We start from the raw sequence: 17,769 nt of genomic DNA, 5'->3' as shown, positions 1-17,769 counted from the left end.
AGGCTAAAAGCTAAAAAAAAAAGGAGAAAAAATGAAAACTGTTTTTATCCTTAAATGAGAACATTATCAAACTAAGCTGGAATGCAGTTTCTGCTGGTGGAGGACCCGACCTGTGAGACACAGATAGTGACGGAAAAACAGATCCTCCTCCTGGGAGAACCGGTCCTCCCAGAACTCAAACTGAACCAAATGAGGTCCAGAAAAACCAGAGGTTCTGAGTCTGAAGATCTATGTGGAGGTCTGGAGGTCTACATGGAGGTCTCTTGGTCTACATGGAGGTCTCTTGGTCTACATGGAGGTCTCCGAGTCTGCAGATCTATGTGGAGGTCTCTGGTTCTGCAGGTCTACGTGGAGGTCTAAAAGTCTACATGGTGGTCTGGAGGTCTACATGGAGGTCTCTGGGTCTACATGGAGGTCTCTGAGTCTGCAGATCTATGTGGAGGTCTCTGGTTCTGCAGGTCTACGTGGAGGTCTAAAAGTCTACATGGAGGTCTTCAGGTCTACATGGAGGTCTCTGGGTCTACATGGAGGTCTTCAGGTCTACATGGAGGTCTCTGGGTCTACATGGAGGTCTTCAGGTCTACATGGAGGTCTGTGCTGCGTCTTTAGCAGCCCTCAGAAAGGTGCCGTACCTGAGCGGAGTTGCTTGATGCGCCCGTTGCTGTTGCTGATATCCACCGGAAGCATGTCCTTGAACCAGGAGATCTCCGGGTCCGGGTTCCCGCTGGCGGCACACAGCATGGTGGCTGTCCTGGTCCTCTCCACCACCTTCAGCTGGGGGGCCATATCAATGTTGGGGAAGCCGTGGGGGATCTGGTTCTCTGAAAATGTCACAGGTAGACGTTAGTGAGCGCAGCGGCAGGAAAACAAAATGTTTGTTTGGTTCGGACAGAAAAGTCTTTGATCTGCAGAGTTCATCCGAGCGCTTCAACCGGCAAGGTCAGAGACGAGGATGAAAGGGAGCAAATTATCTCAGGTGCTACAGGCCAAACTTTAATCAGAGCGCACAAACGTCTGTGACGGCACCAGATACTGCCGGGAAAAACAAATCTGGGGCTGATTCCTGTTTGATAGAGAATTAGAGGAATCCTGTTAGCAGCTGATAGTCATAGCCGGCTCATTACGGAACTTCAGACAGAAGGAGCGGCCGCTGCGCCTCCTGATACTCCGGCAGAAACGAGCTCCTGAGGTCTTAAGAGAACACGTCTCATTATGACGAACGCAGAAGTTTGATCTGAACCGGTCAGGACCGGCACGGCCCGAGTCCAAGTGTTGCTCCGGATCAAAGTCCAAACTATTATTATTAATATTAATTATATGTTTACAACGGAAACAGTCAAAGTTTAACCGGTGAAGGTCGATAAGAAGAGCAGCTGTTCCTGCAGCTGATTAGACAATAAAATAACCGAAGAAAACATTTAGTTCAGGTCCACTCAGGTTTCACTAAATAAAATGAAACTTTGAAGTTCTAAACTGATATCAGGAGATCTGATCATCAGATCCTCCTGAAGCCCTGACCGGCTTCATCTGTCGGGGGGGGGGCAGTTATTGATGGAAACCTTCATGACCACGAACAGACCCCCCCTCATGGATGGAGGAGCCTCTGCATGATGCTGCTCAGCCTGACTTTGTACTGACGGATCCGTTCAGTAATCCTGGTTGTTGGGGGTGGGGCTAACCCTGAACATGTGCCAGAAAAACAACAACACGCCACGACTCATTGGTCCAATCAGAATTCTTCCCTTCTCCTTCATCTATCCCTCCAAACGGAGAGTTATGACAGACTTCATGACTTTCGTTCGATGACATCATCAATAATCGCCGGTCTGCTAGCATTAGCGCGGAGCTTCCAGCGCTTGACTGTACCTAACAACAGCAGTTTTATAACTTTAAAAGTTCATGCTACAACAAAAAGTCATAACTTACATTTAATGTAAACGTCTGTGCTTCAGAGAACGGCCACCTGAAGAAAAACGCTTCTCAGCGCGACGCGGTTTAGCTTTAAGACGGAGTTTGTATCCCTCTGTTTGGAGGGTCGGATATAAACACGATTTACACAGAAACTGCCCCTTCAGATGGAGGGAAAGGGGAGAATTGGCCGAAGATTCACTAAACGGAACCGTAAAAGACAAACAGTAACGACTGTTAGTGAGTTCGATTCACAAGAATGAACCGTTTTAACGTTAACCCCCCAATAAGAAACCTAAAAACAACGACAACACAACCCAGAAAATACTACAAACACACAGAGACCTCCATCTTTTCGTGTTTTGTGTCTCCTCACACCTTTGTGTGTCATAGTATTCCATTGTGAGTCAGTAGGAGGTGAAAGCAGCGTGTTGTCTGCGAGGGTGTCTGGTTCTCCTCCCAGAGGAGCTGGGCGCTCCTTTCTCCTGGTTTCTGGCCTGCAGCCCGGATCGTCTCATGTTCAGACGTGCCGGGCCGGGCCGGGCCTGTTATCTCTGTGGTGAGGCTCACTTCCCCTCTGAGCAAACAGAATTAGTTCTCAGACATCCCAAACCATACCTGGACAAAAGAGGACACCTTTACAACACAGACGACTCCACGGCACTGTTTGTTATTGATGGGGGGGGTAGTTTGTCCTCTTTGGGCGGGACAAAGGCGGACGGAGACAAAGACGCAGCAGCGTGGCGGCTGCAGCAGACGAACCTTCAGAACGTCGTCCTGACTCATGCAGGAACACGTTTAACATCTGACTCAGATCATCACGGATGAATCATTTTCACCACCAGGAGTTTCACCGCGAGGACCTCCTTATGGGAACCGGGAATTACTACGGGAGTTTCCTCTGGAAAGTAATCTGTAATTAAAGTCATTAAAGTAATCTGTAATTGAAGTAATCTGTAATTGAAGTAATCTGTAACTGCCACAGTTCTGAAGGGACCAGCTGGAGGCAGACGGATCCTATAACTAAAAACCTGAACGGCTTCATCTGAAAATACAGAATCATTTAGTATGACCCCCCCCCGACATGGCAGAAGACTGTGCGTTCACTGAGGCGCCATTTCCACCAAATAGGTTTCTTTTCAGGAAAGTTTGATGCATTTCTGCAGAGCGGCGTTCGTAACGGCGTTCCCACTGAAGTCAACCCCCCAATGGGAAGGACAGCTGCCCGTGCTTCACACCTCCTGAAGGAAGCGGAACAGAAGAACAGGATATTTTCCATCTGACCCTTTTACATCTCTGAGCAGAATATTTAGGATTAAAACATTGGAAACGTCGATGAGCTATAAAAGGTAAAAAGCCCCGATAAAACGGAGAGAGAGCCCGAGGAGTCATTACACGAGTCAGCGGCTCCGTCACGCCGCCAACCACAAACACAGAATAACTTAACGCTCGGGCGTTAATCTGCAGGACTGCTGGTTAATTTTTTACTGCAGGTGAAGCGGCGGCAGAGCGGCCGTCACGTTAGCAAAACGTGAAGACAGCAGCTTCAGTGCTCATGAGCAGAAGGGCTGCTGCCCACTCTGACACGCTCATCAAATGAAGGTTCCTGAAGCATCCAGGACCCCCCCTCACCCTGAGCTACCGGGACAGGCCCCAACGGCCCTGAACAAATGGTTATAGAAGATGACTGTATACAATAGAAGTTTAGAGTCCGATCATCTGATCAGTTCCTGCCGTCTATTCTGATGTTTTAGACTCAAAGCAGCAGTTTTCTAGGACATAGTCTCTGCAGAGCGGCAGGACTTTTTTTTTTTTTTAATCTGTTTCTGATTCAAACAATTTGAAGAAAAAATACTCAGAAATATCATTTCAATCTTAATACACTCAATTCTATTCCATTTCTAAAGCCTAATATCACAAAACGGTTCCGTCATTGGGCTTCATCCCAGTGATTGTACAGAAGGTCGGACATAAAATATAAACAACAGCTCCTAAAAACCTTATTCAGGAGAAAAGAATCAGGGATGCCAACATCAGGACGGACAGGAGATTCACCAGGACGGTTACAGAAGAATTACCTTATCTAACTCTACAACTACGTACGATGAACCACCAATCAAGGGGCGGCCGTGGTGCAGCGGTAGGGCGGTCGACTCCTGATCAGAAGTGAGCGGGTTCGACTCCGCCTTGCCCGCCCATGTGTCGAAGTGTCCTTGGGCAAGACACTGAACCCCGAATTCCCTCTGGTGGGAGGTTGGCGCCAGTGTTCGGCAGCGGAGCCACCACCAGTGTGTGAATGTGTGTGTGAATGGGTGAATGGGTCTGTGACTGTGAAGCGCTTTGGGCCCTCGGAGGAGGGTAGGAAGCGCTATACAAGTATACGCCATTTACCATTTACGTATTTGAATAGAGTTCAGCCAGATAGGACTAGGGGACAGGTGGGGGCGTGGTCTACGGCCAAGACCAGCCAGAGGCGTGGTCCACCGCCAAGACCAGCCAGTGGCGTGGTCCACCGCCAAGACCCGCCAGTGGCGTGGTCTACGGCCAAGACCAGCCAGTGGCGTGGTCCACCGCCAAGACCAGCCAGTGGCGTGGTCCACCGCCAAGACCAGCCAGAGGCGTGGTCTACGGCCTTCCTCATCAGACAAATGCCATCAGAACACGCTAAAAACACGCAAAACACTGTTTTGATGGGAGTGGGTCTTTAAGGAACTGGATCATCAAATGTTAGGAGAATCCGTAAAGAATCTGTGGAAACATTGCTAAAGGTCAAAGCTGTTTAACGGCTCCTCCAGTGGTGGTTTCCTGTTCTTCAAGGATCATGACGGCTCTTTAAAGAGAGGCTCAAGGAGTCAGGTTGGACCCCCCCCCCCCTTCCCTGACTGGTCCTGTCCCCCAACACCTAATGTCTGATGTGGGGGGGGCAGGTGAAGATAGAGGGACGTCTGATGACAGATCCAGAGTGTGAAACAGAATAACAATAATATTAAATAAGAATGTTTTCAGGAGGACTTCAGTATCTGAACAGAACTATCTGGTCTGATGGAGGGTCATAGATTTGTTGTGCTGGGGGGTGTAACTGGGCGAGGCCTGATGGGGGGGCAGGTTTAGCTCACAGGAACTGGTTCTTCCATGTTTGCAGCATCAATAGGAGCATTGTTCTCTCTGTCACGCAGTCCTCCTGCTCTACCAGCAGCTCCCTGACGTGCGTATGGCGGCTATAGCAGGAGCAGAAAGGGCAGGAGGAGGCGGGGCTTCATGAGGGTTAGGATAACAGCGGGGGGCTCAGACACCAGGCTACAGGCCAGCTGATGATGAAGGTGAAAGTGTCTCTGAGATCATGAGGCGTCGTGGAGAAAGGTGAGTCTGTGACAGCGAGGAGCAGGTAAAGAGAGATTCAAAAGAAAACAAGTGAAACGGCGAGGGAGGAGACGAGGAGGGGTGCATGCCAACCTCCTGCCAGCTCCAATTACCAGTGTGAGTGGAGCGTGGCAGCCGGGGCGATGGGTCTAATCAGAGCCCCGTCCCTGTCCTCCCATCCCACTGGGAAGCTGCTGGAGCTCAATCCCGCGCTAACGTCAGCCAGCGTTTCCCCAAAACCACAACACACTCATCCCAATGAGGGCAAACACTGCAGACGCCCCCCTTCCACTCGCCCGCCTCGTCTCGCATCTCCTTCCTCCTCAACGTGTAAAGTGCAGGATGTGGAGAAACGTTACGAGTGGAGCGAGATGCAGAGCTAGAACGTATGGGGGTCAAAACGCTGCAGAATGAAGGGGATGATGGGTAAACAGGTATGGTCTCCTCTAAGGAGCTCCTCCATCCTGCTCCTGCAGGAGGAACCAACCTGAGGAGACTCCGACCGAACATCTGAGCTTCTGTAGGAAATGTTCAAATGAAACCCAAAGATTTGAGCTCCTGGAATAAACCGACTGTTTCCAGACAGTTTGACAGATTCGTTGGAATCTGATCTCATTTTTCTGCATTTTTCCTTTTGAAGAGGAACTAAATATAGAGCAGGACGAGTTGTCAGCATCTCTGCGAGTCTCACGTCAACTTGGCAGTAAAAAGCAGCGGCGCAGTCTGCAGAAACAGAGCCGCACATGGCCTGCAGCTGTTTGTGGGCCCCAGCACTGGCGAGACAGACGTTTGCATGGCGGATGGGCGGCGGTGTTGGAGGTGTCAGCTGGAGCAGAAAGCCCAGACGGCATCAACCAGTGCAGCTCAGTGAACGGATTGATTGCTGGCTGGAAGTCAGAGGCAGAGCCAGCATCAAACCAGCGTTTGCCGGGATGATGTTAGACCTGTGAGGGGCAGGTCCATGAACGCCCCCCATGTCTGCAAAGACTTGTGGAGGACTCAACACGAAGGCGGGAAACATGACGGCTTTGTTAGCAGCATGAAAGCTGCTGGAAATGCAGCAGGAAAGTGTTTCTGAGACTCGGCAAACACGACGGACTCGTGCTCATCTGCAGGAATGTGACGGAGGACCTGGACATGCTGGGATCAGGATGAAGCTTCTGCGTTCATGTCTCACTGGTTCCAACCACGTTCACACCGGACTCTTCCTCTGCAGCTGCTCCTACAGCCTTCATCACACTGACCCATCAGTTTCAGCACAAGTTAGATAAAGACTCTCATCTGGGGGGTCAGACCACACAGAGGATCGTCTCCGAGGCAGAGAAACAAACACAACAGGACGAGTTCCCGAGGATCCGCCTCCACGCCGTGTTGGCGCAGGTATCAGGTAACACAGAGAACATCAGCCCTGTTGTCTGCGGCTCACTATCTCTCTGAGAGCGTGTTATGACAGTTGTCATGGCGATATCAGAGTATCAGACAAACAGTCCTGAGGAAATATGAGCTGCACGCACAGACACACCTGCACGCAACGGACCATCACGGCGCGGCAGCCATAACAAAAACAGCGCTAATGCTGTTGTTCAAACACGGCGGCGTGGTGGTGGTGGTGGGATCTCTGATGTTTATCCAAGAAAGAGCCTCTAATGCAGCCATGACCTTTGAAATCATAGACTTTTCTCTGCTGCAGATGAACAGAACATTTAGCTTTACTTCCTCGCCTTCTGGCAGATAATCAATAACCGTCATCTGACCCCGCCCTCCTCGCCGTTCCTCTGTTCTCCTTCTCCACTTTCCTTTTTATCTGCACTTCTCCTCTTTTCCGTTCCTGATATCATACTTCCCCCGTATGATGTACGGCTCTGCCTGCTATTTATGCTGCGCCAGAGCGGTTTGTGCGGCGCCACGGCCTCTGACCTCTTATTGCGAGCGGCGGTGGTCCTGAGTCGGCGTGGTTGTGCTGACTGAGTCACCTTGCGGGGCAGAACGCCATGAAGACGGCTGCTCCGCTTCTGTCCTCAGACCTTCTGGATCCCGGCTCTGCAGAGCGCGGCGAGGTTTACCGTTCGGTTCACCGAGGCGGCTCTGAAAAGGAAAAACCTTCAGGCTGGAGGTGAATGACTGCGGTGATGCCACGCGGATAATAGGACGGGTTTCTGGAGAAACCCAGACGAGCAGCAGACATGTGGATGTGCGGTTCCTGAACAGAGCAGATCAATGAATGAATTGATGCTCAGCAGTTCACCGCCACACGTTTAGTGTCATCACGCCAGATAGCGCCGGCGTTATGAGTTCTGGGAGGTAGATGGGTTGAAATGTGGCGGTCCTTTTAACGAATCCTCTCCATTTCTGATTTATGCTCTCAGCACCAGGTAATGCAAACAGGTGGGCAGGTGAGTCCAGCCTCAGCCGGGAGTCTGTCTGTGTGTGCACAGGTGATGGACAGGTCTCACCTGTTACCTCAGAGCAGCCATCACCTGCTCAGACATGGAAACCTCATGTCAGTCAGACGCCTGAAGCCGTGGACCCCCGTGCACTGGACCCCCCCCACAGTCAAACCAGAGCCCCCGCTAACCAGTCACCAGTATTAGCTGAAACGCCGTCGTTTGACCTGTGTCTGCCAGGACAGCGTCAGCGTTTGTTTGGACACTAAACTCTCCTCAGACATGATGAAGGTCGACAAACTGCTGGTGTGGAGGGAAACGTCGTTGGTAAAGTATGTGCTTGATCCAAACATGCAGGACGTGTTTCAAATGTTTAAAATATGTTTTTTAGTTTAATAACGTAGATTAAAACGACTCTCAAAGATGAACGATTCTGTGATTTCTGTCCTAACGTCGTGCTGGGATCGTTGGTGATGTCCTTCTCTACTCACTCTGTAGACTGTTGGCCATTTCTAGATCTGTCTGAACCTACAACTCCAAAATAAAGAGCACTAGAAACGTCCCAGAAGTCTTTAAGGAAAGCCAGCGCGCATCAACGCTCACTGCATTAGCGAATAGTGATCCCAATGCATTATGGTTGAACATTTTTAGCAAAAACAAAAAAACATGTTTAAATGTCATTTTCTAACCAACTATCCACATTTTCATCATCAGAACAAAGTGGAGTTACAAAAAGACTTCATGAAATCTTTGTATAGATTTTGTAAAACAGTGAAATCATATCTTCCATTTAAATAAACAATAATATTGATAAACATGGTGTCTGAATTTCTAAAACCTAGAGCACTATATAGTCCTACAGTAGTAGTTAAAGATTAGGGTGGGAATTCAGCTGGCTGTATCTGAGACTGGGACTAAGTGACTCCGCCCCTCTGGCATTCCAAACAGGAAGTGACTTCAAGAAGCCAAAATCCACAGACTTCTATGTAGAAATAAACAGCTGTTACTCAGTCATTCTGTTGGTCAGAATCAACATTCTGCTCTGATTCTTATTTAACATCTTCTTGATGATCATTTATATTTTTTGTAGTTCAAGTTTCAAACTGACCAATCAGATGCCCCAATAACAGTAGGCGGAGCCTGCTGGCCCCCTCATTCAACATTTGACAGATTTGGTGTAACATTCTTTCATCGGACCGATCACTGATTTCTGACGACTGGCTCCAACATGGCGTCTAAATTTACTTGATTTGGTTTAGCTGGAAGTAAACCCTTTTCTATGGGGGGTTGGGGGGGTTCACTCAGTCAGTCCAGTTCTCACATACAGTCATGCGACAGGATGTAAATCCAGAGCCAGATCCCAAACTCCGGTGGAGAACCCGCCGTGGCGAGCGCTGAGGGGAGCAGTTCCATCTGAGGACTCATGGTTCCTAACCAGGACACGCTCGGCTCAGTCTCCTTCTAGACAGTTCCCTACATAAACAATGACGTCAGGAAGAACCAACAGTTCTCTCCAGAGCCGTAAGCAGACCGATTAACCGCAGCAGAAAACATCACTTAGCAGCTTCAGGCTGAGACCTCCAGTTTGTGAGGAGACACGCCCTAAAAAGGTTCATTCTTCAGTCTGACAGCCTGTGATTGGATGTCTGACTCTATAAGCAACTTAAATCAACACAAACACCAGAGAGTTCAGCAGCAACAGGCTGTAGATTTCTGACGGCTCAGATCCAGAAGAATGTTTATACTGCGGTCCAGGTGAATACTGGACTATATTCACTGTGATGGTGGATGAAGAAGTTCTGGTATTATTGTGCTGATCTGAACAGCAGTTGGTAACAGAACAACAAAATCTGCCATCAAATGGTTCATTTCATGAGAAAAACTATTTCTTCTGGAAAAGTTGCATTACCTGCAGTGATGCTCGTGTGAACGCTTTTTACTGAGGCATTTATTTTAACTGCTAAATTGAATCTTGAATGTGCTGAACATTTTGATACAAAACTTGCAGAATTTGCAGAAAGTGCACAAAAAATGTGAAAAATTTCATGAAACGTTGAAATTTCATGCAACATTGCAAAAATATTAGCTTAACTTCGAAATATTCCAAAGAAACTCAGTAGTTAACATGTCACTAAAATGTTATCTTAACTCAGAATTAACCTAATCTGACAGTAGTTGTCAGATTAGCTAAAAAAGCTAACTTTTTAGTAATATCTTAGCTTAATTCAGATTTAACCTAAAAAACGTTAGTAAAAGTCAAATTAGGCAAAGAAGCTAACTCGTTGTCGTAATATTGATGCGTTTAAATATAAATGTAGATTTTCTATCATGGTTATTATTCAGATCAGCTCTGGGGTTCTGTTCTCTATTCTCATCTACTTCTCTCTTCTATTCTTTATTATTTATTGTATTTAGTTCTCCATGCTTTTGTTGGTGCAGTTCCATTCACATGTTGTTCTTCTTTCCCACTCTCCTCTGGGGAGCGGGAGAGATTTCAGATGCCCGGTGGATCGCCCACGCTCCCACTCTTGGCCGTGGACCACGCCCCCGACACCATCCTGCATCTCTGAGTGAGAGTGATTCCTGCTGGGTCGTCTGTCCTCCTGCTCCTGGTCGTGGACTGCACTTCTGCTTCATCTTGACTATGGACTTCATCATCACTCGTCCCTCAGCTTCATCTGAATGAACTCTTAGATTCGTAGTTGTAGAAGCTAATCTTTCTCTAACTGTTCTGGTATCTCCTGTCCGTCCTGGGATAGGATCTCTCCTTCATGTGGGAATCCCTAAGGTTTCTTCTTTTTTCCTGACTCAGGTTTTTTAGGAGTTTTTCCTTACCGGGAGGGAGGGTCTAAGGGCAGGGATAACCAGTTTATGTAGTCTGTTTAGTTTTTAACAATTGTTTATATTTTGAAGCCCAATGAGGCAAATCTCTTTGTGATTTTGGGCTATATAAATAAAATTGAATTGAATTGAATTGAATCGTTGCTAAAATGTTAGCTTAACTCAGAATTAGCCTGAAAAACATCATTAGATGCCACATTAGCCAAAAACATTAGCATGTTGCTCAAATACTAGCCTAACGCAGAATTAGCCTCAAAAACTTTAGCGTCGGACGGCTGCTTTTGTGTCAATCTATTAATTTTTTGGTATTTTAAACATTCATTGTTCTGAGTTTCATGGTTTGGTCACGATCCTCCCTTTTCCTGTTTTCAGAATTTCAGAATAAAAGACCCAATCATCTTCTTTTCTGTTTTCAGAATTTCAGAATAAAAGTCACAGTCATCCTGTTTCCTGTGAGTGAATGACATTCTAGATGTATTTGTTAGTGACTGATAAACCAACAGGTCCATCCACAGAGCGGCGCTCCTCCCAGCCTCACATGGCCGACCCAAGACCGACCGGGTTCTGAACTCTGATAGTGATCGGACTGAAAGGTCGCAGCACTTTCACACCACTAAAGATCTCTTATCTGGACTTTCGATGAGCCTTCAGCCAAACAACCGTCTGCTGCAGGTCAGAAGAAACTTTATGACTCACAAAAGCTGAAAGTGTTTTGTTTGCAGGACTTTTATTGTGAAGCAGAATGAGGCGTTCAGGTTCACTCTGACGTGCTTCAAGTCGGTCTGAGTTGTGAGTGACGGTTTGAGCTCCGGTTTAACCAGAAAGTATTTCCCAGCATCCCGAGAACATTGCAACAGCAGAGTAGTCCTGAGGCCGCATCAGCTGCAGAGATGACTCAAAGCGTGTGTGAATCAGCGTTTCCCGCCATGAAAAAAGGCGGGACCGCCGCCATCATCAGTTCAAGAGGAGACCCGTCAACAACCATCATCAGGATGATCCAACAGAAGGTTGCCGTGTGCTCTTCAAAGTCGCCGCTGCGCTCTCTGTTCTCAGAAAACCGGCCTGATCAATAAAAGCTGGACTGATAACGGTCATGTGATCAACTCTGATCAAACTGGATCTAAAGTTATCCAGATGGCGAGGAGAGATTTCTGCGGCCTCAGACGGGCTGACGGTGCACGCGCTGCAGACGCTACAGAAGCCATAAAGATATGCAGGAGTCACGATAAGATGTTTCATTACTGCAAAAGAACAGGCTCCGCCCACCACGCCGCTTACACAATGACAACACAGATAAAGCTGCAGCTCAAAACAGAGAGGAGGAACATCTCCTGACAGGTTCTGGTTCAGGTTCAGGTTCTGGTCTGCTGACAGGTTCAGGTTCTGGTTCAGGTTCAGGTTCTGGTTCTGGTTCTGGTTCTGTCCTGCAGAGACCTGGACGTTCTCTTTACGACTCTTGAACTTAATCAAAGGAAACATCAGTTGCAGAAGCTAAAACATGAGGATTCTGGGCACTGGTTCGGGGGGGTGGACTAATGAAACCCCCCCCACCCCACTCCCACCCCCAGTAACTCCCAGAGTCCTTGGAGGCGGGAAGCGGCTGCAGATTGCGGTTGGAACCACGGCTGCACCTCACTATTTCAGTGAGTCCTTGAGAGATGCAGGCAAAGACAGATGCAGTTTGTACCTGTCGGGGGGGTGATCTATGCCGGGGGGGGGCTCTGCTCCGGGGGGGCGGAGATGGAATCTCCGACCCCTCCCCTCAGTGACAGCAGAGAGCGAGCAGAAGGTGTGAGGAGCTTCACCTGTGGATCCCGGCGCCACTTTGTCCCTGAAGTGCACATTCCGGTTCAGGCGAACATGTCTCAACAACCCGCTCGCATCCCGCCGCCGCCGCCGGATGGCTTCCTTTAGGGGGAGGGATGGCGAGACCCCCCCCACAGGAAAATAGAGACAGACAAAAGTAAAGCGGGAAACGGCAGAGCTCGTTCTGGTCACTGTGGCTGTTCAGCTCCACATTAAATCATCCATGCCGCTCATGCATGGATTTCTCCGGCCGGGAAGAGGCGACGGGATTCCTCTGCTTATCCAGTCGGGTTTGTTGTTGGGACTCGCCCCGCTCCACACACATTTATTACCGCCATTGTGCCGCAGTCATTTCTGCCTCTGCAGCCGAGACTGTAATGCAGGCTAAGAACGGCCTTTCTTACCTGTGAGGCCGTCGTTTGTTTACGGAGCGTTCACGCAGGAACGCCGGCACGCCGCTGCACTAATATGGAAAAATCCAAACCATAAATATGTAACACGGATGAACACTCTCCACCTCCATCGTGACAGGAACCAGAGACTCAGAGGCTGCAGTTCTATTTTTCTCTGAGCTTCATTCTGGAAACCAAACATGGATTCTTGGTGGAGACGGCAGAACCGGATGGAACGGTTCTGAGTCCGGTTTCATCCGAGGACCCCAGCCGCCCGTATGGGTGGATCTGGGCAGAGAGAAACGGACCTGCAGCACCTGTGCAGGTGCACGTCATTAAGGCCCCTCCCCCTCAGAGGGCCCTCCACCCCCAAGCTCACAGCTGAGAGACTGATGGACCATCAACAAGTCCCAGACGGTTCTGTTCCATTCTGATGCCGGAGGAAAACTTTCACTCCTGACAGATTCAAATGACAGACTAAAGCTTCAGCTCCTGCACGTTTCGCTCGAGGGAAACATGGACATTACAGTATCGGGGGGCCATGGTGCAACCGGAGGACTGCGAGTTCGATTCCCGCCTTGAACCCAAACTACCTGTGAGGGGAGGCTGATGCCAGAGTTCAGCAGTGGAGCCTCCTCAGTGTGTGACTGCAGAGAGAACAGGCTCACTATTTGGCAGCTTGTCCTCGTGCTCGCTGGAGAACAGGCTCACTATTTGCTCCTCTCGCTGCTGCTTTTACAGCCAATCAGAGCGCGGCTCCATCGGTTTTGGCGGCCTGATGCTCTGAAGGAAACTTTCTTCTTCAGTTGGATCCCCCTCCTCCTGCCCGACCCCCCTGAGTCATCTCTGGATGGGCGCCGTTACGTTTTACATTCCACGCGCTCATTAAACGCTAACGCCTGAGAAAACATGAAATACTGTCACGGTGGCGAGGAGCGATGGCGGCTCTGTGGCCGCTGTCAGGAGCCGAGCGGCGTTCCCGCGCAGCGGCGGTTTACTCCATACATCACACAGACAAGCACCATTTACCTGGACATTTACGGAGGCAGTTCAATTCAACGGGGAGGGGGGCGGGGGTGCTCAAGGTCAGAGCGCTGGCATCGTTACCCAGGTAATAAGTCTTTGTTCCCCTCTGGTCATCCCTCTACCGCCGCACGCCACAGCCCCCCCCATGTGGAGGAGGGAGGGGCAGATCAGAGGGATGACATGAAACTGAGGGGAGGACAGACGCCGCAATACCTCTCCATCAACCCCCCCTATCATTATGAATCCATATGGATCCGATGACCACTCCCCCCTCCCTGACACATGCGCACGTGGAGACGGTTGTTGTGCACGTGAGGCAGAGATAATGGCGGAAAAAGATCTGCAGTTCATGAGGTCTGAGGAGGCGGCGACAATGAAGCGGCGTGCTCCTCTGTCAGCGGGAGCCAGGAAGAATGGCGGCGCTGTCTGGGGGCCCGCAGGACGCTCAGTGCCATGACCTCTGGGGAGGGGGGCGTGAGAATCGCCACAAACAAAGAGGGGGCTGTTCTAGCATGACAGAATCCCAGAGCCACTCCGGATGACAGCAGGCCACGCCCCCAGGTGAGGAGCTCTTCAGGTGAGGAGCCCCCCAGGAGGAAATATGGACTCAAAAAAGCGAGCAGGTCATAAAATAAGGAGCCGTTCAGGTGATGCAGACATACCTGACCCCCCCTAGCTGACATCATCATCCAGACTGTGAAGGAGACGATCTAACGTCTGAACAACCGAAAAAAATCCTTCAAACTTCTGCAGGAGGAACGTGAAGAATTTGACTCTGGACATTTCCATGAAGGTTTTTAACGTGTTAAGAGTCAAATAAAACTTTGTTTCATTGAATCGATCAAAAATGAGAAACTCACGTTGAATAAAGTTCAAGTTTTCACGCACCAGGATGTGTGAAATCTGTTCTCTGTATTTGATTCCTCCCTGGGGGAGAGGTGAGCTGCAGACACAGCTGCACTCAGGAGCCATTGGTGGTTTAACCCCCCCAATCCAACCCCTTAATGCTGAGTGTCAAACAGGGGGGGGCACTTTGACCCAGCCTGGATTTGAACTCACGACCTACCAGTCTCGGGGCGGACACTCTACCACAGGGCCAATACTCAAACTTCTGGTTTAAACATAGCAGCTTGTTAGTGTGAAAGTACAAAGTAGACAAATGTTAATGCTGGACTTCTCCATCCCATAATGATCGGATCCTTGCTGATGTTCTGCGTCAGGAAATCTTTCCGTGTGCCGCCACACGTGCGGTGCTGTCTCTTCTGTTCACGGTGAAAACGTGACGTTTTGCTTATGAAGTCGTTTTTCTTTTCAACCTTTATTGAGCGGCTGAAGGTTGACGGTTTCTGCGCGGCGCTCGGCTGACCTGCAGCCACCGGCTGGCGCTCAGTGGCGCCGTGGTCACTTTCTCCAGACTCCATCATCTGGTCCATGAAGTGGAAAAGCCACCTTCATATGTGGGGGCGGCGTTTCCCGCCTGCAGGCGGCGGCGGCACATTAGGCAGCAGGTCGTTAGTCTCCATCAGGTTGGTGCAGCCCCAGTGTTTTCTGCTGATATCAACGTGATATATCGCTAAGCTGCGAACAATGGCCTAAAAATAGAGCGCCGCTGACGTGGCCGCTCTGCCATGGCGCTCTCACGGAGCGTGCTCGGTGGCAGTCCGCCTGTGTGGACGCGTCTGAAGGTCCTGGAGGTCGGTTCCGAACAGATCCGTGTTCAGAAAAACGCTGACAGACTCCCCCGTAAGGGTTGGCCTTTCTGTGTAACCGCCGTTTGATGGACGCCAGGAAGTGCTGAGCTGGACGCCATCGTTTACGGAGAAGCATCAAACGCGGAGCAGGTCTCCCTGCTGAACCACGGCGGCTCTGATCTGCTTCAAAGCCAGACGGACTCGCCGCTGAGACATTTGGATGAATGATGACCTCCGTCTCATCTAGCACGGCCGCATTTCCTGTTAAGGTCAGGTTCATGTCTCATCACGGCTGCATCATCAGACGGCGGCGCTGCAGGAGCTGAACCTCCAGAACCTGCAGAACCTCACAGGATGGCAGCTCCAGCACTGAAGGATTTCTCTGCAGAACCTTCAGAACCTCTGCTGTCATGTGACCTCCAGCACTACCTTAGCATGAGAGCAGCTGGCCACAACAGAACCATCAGAACCTTCAACCTCCAAACCAGATCAGAACAGTTACATTTAACCGCGCTCTAGTCAAATGAGTGCAGGTGCATGATGGGAAAATGAGTCTTTGACTCTGAAGGTCTCTGCTGTCTTTGGAATATAAATAGACAGAGTTAAATAGAATGGGCTCAGATTGGGGGGGGGGGGNNNGGGGGGGGGGGGGGTCATGACTGGTCAACATGAACCCCCCCCGCTCAGGTGAGAGGACTCGCTCCACCACGAGAACCTTCATCAAACAGCTTCGATGACGGTTGAAGACTTTAACGGACGTGAGAGAGGAACCGTTTGGTCGACGGTCAGGTAGATCCCAGCAGGTGATCCAGGTCAACCCCCCCGTCCCCCCCCCCGACCCTTCCAGTAGACGGGGGTCTTTCCTCTCAGCTCTTTAAGAAACAGCTGGTAGGACATCCGGGAGGCGACCAAACGTCTGTGACGCTCCAACAGAGCAGCGGGTGAATCTGAGGGAATCTTCCAACAAAAGCAACAACAAGTTCCTGTTTTTCTGAGGGTTCTGTTAGTAAACATTTGGACTTCTACAGCGAGTCACTACCTTCACCCACCGGCCCGTACAGCCGCGGTTCAGCGTTCAGCCCAAACACGCGTCAGAACATGAGTGAACAAGGCGGGAACTGAACCTGATCCTCAGATCAGAGGCTGGCCGCTCTACCACAGCCTCACAGACACCGGACCACACATGAGGACCGAGACGGCGAGGGAAAGGAGGCGAAGAGAAGCCGGGTCTTACCTTCCAGCACGGTGAGCTTGGCGCTGACGGTGATCTCGCCGGCGCTGTTGGTGGCCGTGCACTCGTAAATGGCTTCATCTCTGTGAGTGCGCAGCGGCTGGATCCGCAGAACCGAACCAGAACCGTCGTCAAAGTCAATCACCTGTGAGAGCAAAGCAGACTTCAGAGCTGTGGGGGGGTAGCAGCGTGTTCTCTATGTTCCTGTTCAGAAAACGTGGCCCCGCCCCTTCCGCCATGTTTGAGTTTGGTATAATCAATAATTTTGTCCTCCTCTGGCGCTGTCTGAATCTACAATTACAAAATTAAGTCTCTTATAAATTTCCCAGAAGACTTTGCAAAAAACTAGCGTGTATCACTGTTCACTACATTAGCAAACAAAGACCACAATGCATTGCGGTTGAATGATTTTTTAAAACAAAAAAAGTGTTTAAATGTATTTTTAATAAATCATCAACGTTTTTCAATCACAATATCCAACATAAAATGTTGGTATTGATTAGATTTTCACTTTGTGACATCATGACGTAGTGGGCGTTGGGTCTGAACTACGATTACAATCTAAGGCACTAGATTACTTTTATCAGTGAGGGATTAGGGGCAGTTCAGACGTAACCATTGACTGTTTATTCACCGGACAGTTCAGCCCCTCCCCCCTGGCGCTCCAAACAGGAAGTGGCTCCAAGAAGTCAGAATCCCATAAACTGCTGTTCCTCAGTCATTCTGCTGGTCAGAATAAACATTTTGAATCTTATACTCTAACATTTGACTGATAATCCTCTTTTTCAAGATAGTTTTCCTTCATCCTGAGTTTGATTGACAGACTCTTCGGCGCTGCTTTCGGTGGGAGGGGTGTGGCCTTCTAACAAGCTCGCTCCTGATTAGTGAGAGGAGTTGGTCTGAAAACGGGACGGGACAGCCCCAGCAAGATTTCATGAGGTCAGAGGTCAAGCATTTCCTGACGAGAACACCTCGATATGTCCAGTTCATCGTATATGTCTATGATTTAAACCGGTTTAACTAGAAGGTAAAACATCAGTTTGTTAGTCTGTTCCTCATAACCCCCCCCATGTCCTGATGTCTGTTCTTTAGGTGGTACGTGGGGGGGGGTCTGCATTCTCACATGTTTA

The 17,769-nt window shown here is 49.6% G+C and overlaps 1 protein-coding gene across 1 annotated transcript in view; it reads right to left on the bottom strand.

Moving 5' to 3' along the window:
• The window catches only part of LOC112147723 (receptor-type tyrosine-protein phosphatase F), a 112,633-nt gene that overhangs the window by 63,197 nt on the left and 31,667 nt on the right, over window positions 1–17,769 (bottom strand). Inside the window, exons 4-5 of the mRNA XM_036216241.1 lie at window positions 16,643–16,784; window positions 622–821 (exon numbers count right to left, since the gene is read on the bottom strand). Of these exons, the coding sequence (XP_036072134.1) occupies window positions 622–821; window positions 16,643–16,784 (342 nt within the window). The remainder of the gene's footprint in view (window positions 1–621; window positions 822–16,642; window positions 16,785–17,769) is intronic.

Source organism: Oryzias melastigma, linkage group LG17, assembly GCF_002922805.2.
Source record: "Oryzias melastigma strain HK-1 linkage group LG17, ASM292280v2, whole genome shotgun sequence".
Lineage (NCBI taxonomy): Eukaryota > Metazoa > Chordata > Actinopteri > Beloniformes > Adrianichthyidae > Oryzias > Oryzias melastigma.
Note: the sequence above shows the minus strand (reverse complement) of the source record. Positions and strands in the feature narration are given on the sequence as shown.